Below are 1,812 nucleotides of genomic sequence, written 5' to 3'. Positions count from 1 at the left end.
CGCTGCCGCCAGCACGGACTAACGTGGCTGCCAGACGCCGCGCAGTCAGCTCACCTTTGCTTCGCCAAAGACTATATAGGTGTCTGATGCTGGACTCTTGTACACGTCTGGCTTTGTGATGACAAAGAGGATGTTCTTAGATTTCCGGATGGTGACTCTGGTCACTCCCGTCACCTGGCGAAGGCCCAGTTTTGACATTGCCTGGAAAACACCGGAAAAAGGTGAGGGAAAGATGAGTTACTGAGACAGCCTGGCCCATGAAAAAATGCGCCCACTCATCTGCTCCCCAGAGACCCTGTCCAACGATCGGTGCCCACGCACGCGAACACGTGCATTTTACTGCTGCAGAGAAGCATTCCCGGGCTCTCAGCCGGACGCTGCGCTGGAGCCTGGGAGCGAACGCGCTCAGCCCAGGACTGGCGAGATCCACGGCACAACGCTGAGCTCCTCCAGACACAAGGCTTTTGCCCGTGAAGGCGGCATCGCCCTGCCTAGGGCCTTGATGACGGCAGAAGGTCGCACACACCTCTCCCAGCTCCCCCAACAGCCGGGCGCTGAGGAGCTGCAACCCTGAGTGGGGTTCACAGGATGAAGACTCCAGCACTCGGGGGTACCGGGCCAGATCCTGAAGCAAAGCTCAGCTGTCCACGGCAGGTTGTTCCCACTCACCTTCCGTGCTTTCTTTTCACTCCGGCTCTGTTTTGCTTTGCTAACGGGTTCTTCATCTATTTCAGCTGCTGCTGCAAGCTGGAAGGAGAGAAAACGAAAGACCCATGAGAATCCTGAGGTGGTGGTGGTGGACAGCATCAGCAGGGATCCTGCTCCGCCACTGCTGGGTGCAGGGACGTGGCCGGCGCGTGCCACCTCTCCTACCTGTGCCTGCTGTGTGGTGGCCTGTGTGGAGTCTTGCTCTTCGAGCTCTGGTACGGATTCATCACTGTCAGACTCTGTTCCGGACCCTACGGAAACATTTTCTTTCCAGCTTGGGCAGGTCCAGGGAACACAGGGATCAAAGAACCACACCGCTGCGGTGTAGCCTTTGTTGCCCGGCGTCCCAGTCAGCATGGTTAAGCAGTGTCTGGTGGAGGGAGCGCTCTCGACCCCAAACGCCACCAGCAGCAGGTGGGATGAGGTTCTGAGCACTCCCACCATGGTGGAAGTGGGGTGCCCGAGCACTGCGGGTGCCTGGAGGCCGGCTCCGGAACGCTGAGTCGCTGGCCGATGCGGCAGCCTGGCTGGAAGAGCACAGGGCAGCATTCCCAGGGCAGAGCCGGCAGCAGCCCCGCACGGACAGGGCCTCCCTCGGTTCCCCTTGCACCCGTCTGGGCAGCAGCAGAGCCGGGGCTGGAGCTCACACACGCGGCACAGAAACGAGATCCAGTTCACCTCACAACCCCCATCAGGGAATGGGGGTTGACCCAATCTTTGGATGCTCGGGTTGACCTCTGTGCCACGTCCTGAAAGCTGCTGGAGCCCAGGGCGTTCCAACGGCTGCCAGCTCCTGCGTCACAGGAACCACGACACGGCTGTGTCTGAGCACACGGGAGTGAACGAAGCAGAGCCGGGTGTCTCTAGCCCCAGAGGAGGCCGGCGGGTGACCACGATGCCCTCTCATGCAGCCATTACCTGAATTCAGTCCCGTTTCCATCCCTGGAAAGGGCCTCTTGCCCATGGCCACGCCAAGCACACAGGAGCCCTCAGGAAAGCTCTCTGCAGCCTCCGGTGCATGCCCGGGGAATCCCAACAGCTTAGGCAGGCAAAGGAGTCTCCCCGGAGCGCGGGGATGGGCCCGTTTGGGCACCAGCGCTGCCC

The 1,812-nt window shown here is 60.9% G+C and overlaps 1 protein-coding gene across 1 annotated transcript in view; it reads right to left on the bottom strand.

The window, feature by feature from the left end:
• LOC104514066 (nascent polypeptide-associated complex subunit alpha) overlaps positions 1-1,152 on the bottom strand; it is a 2,280-nt gene extending 1,128 nt beyond the window's left edge. Inside the window, exons 1-3 of the mRNA XM_010157612.1 lie at positions 874-1,152; positions 670-747; positions 55-201 (exon numbers count right to left, since the gene is read on the bottom strand). Coding sequence (XP_010155914.1) covers positions 55-201; positions 670-747; positions 874-1,152 — 504 coding nt within the window. The remainder of the gene's footprint in view (positions 1-54; positions 202-669; positions 748-873) is intronic.
• Positions 1,153-1,812: the final 660 nt, after the last annotated feature.

This window comes from Eurypyga helias, unplaced genomic scaffold (genome assembly GCF_000690775.1).
Source record: "Eurypyga helias isolate BGI_N326 unplaced genomic scaffold, ASM69077v1 scaffold27848, whole genome shotgun sequence".
NCBI lineage: Eukaryota > Metazoa > Chordata > Aves > Eurypygiformes > Eurypygidae > Eurypyga > Eurypyga helias.
Note: the sequence above shows the minus strand (reverse complement) of the source record. Positions and strands in the feature narration are given on the sequence as shown.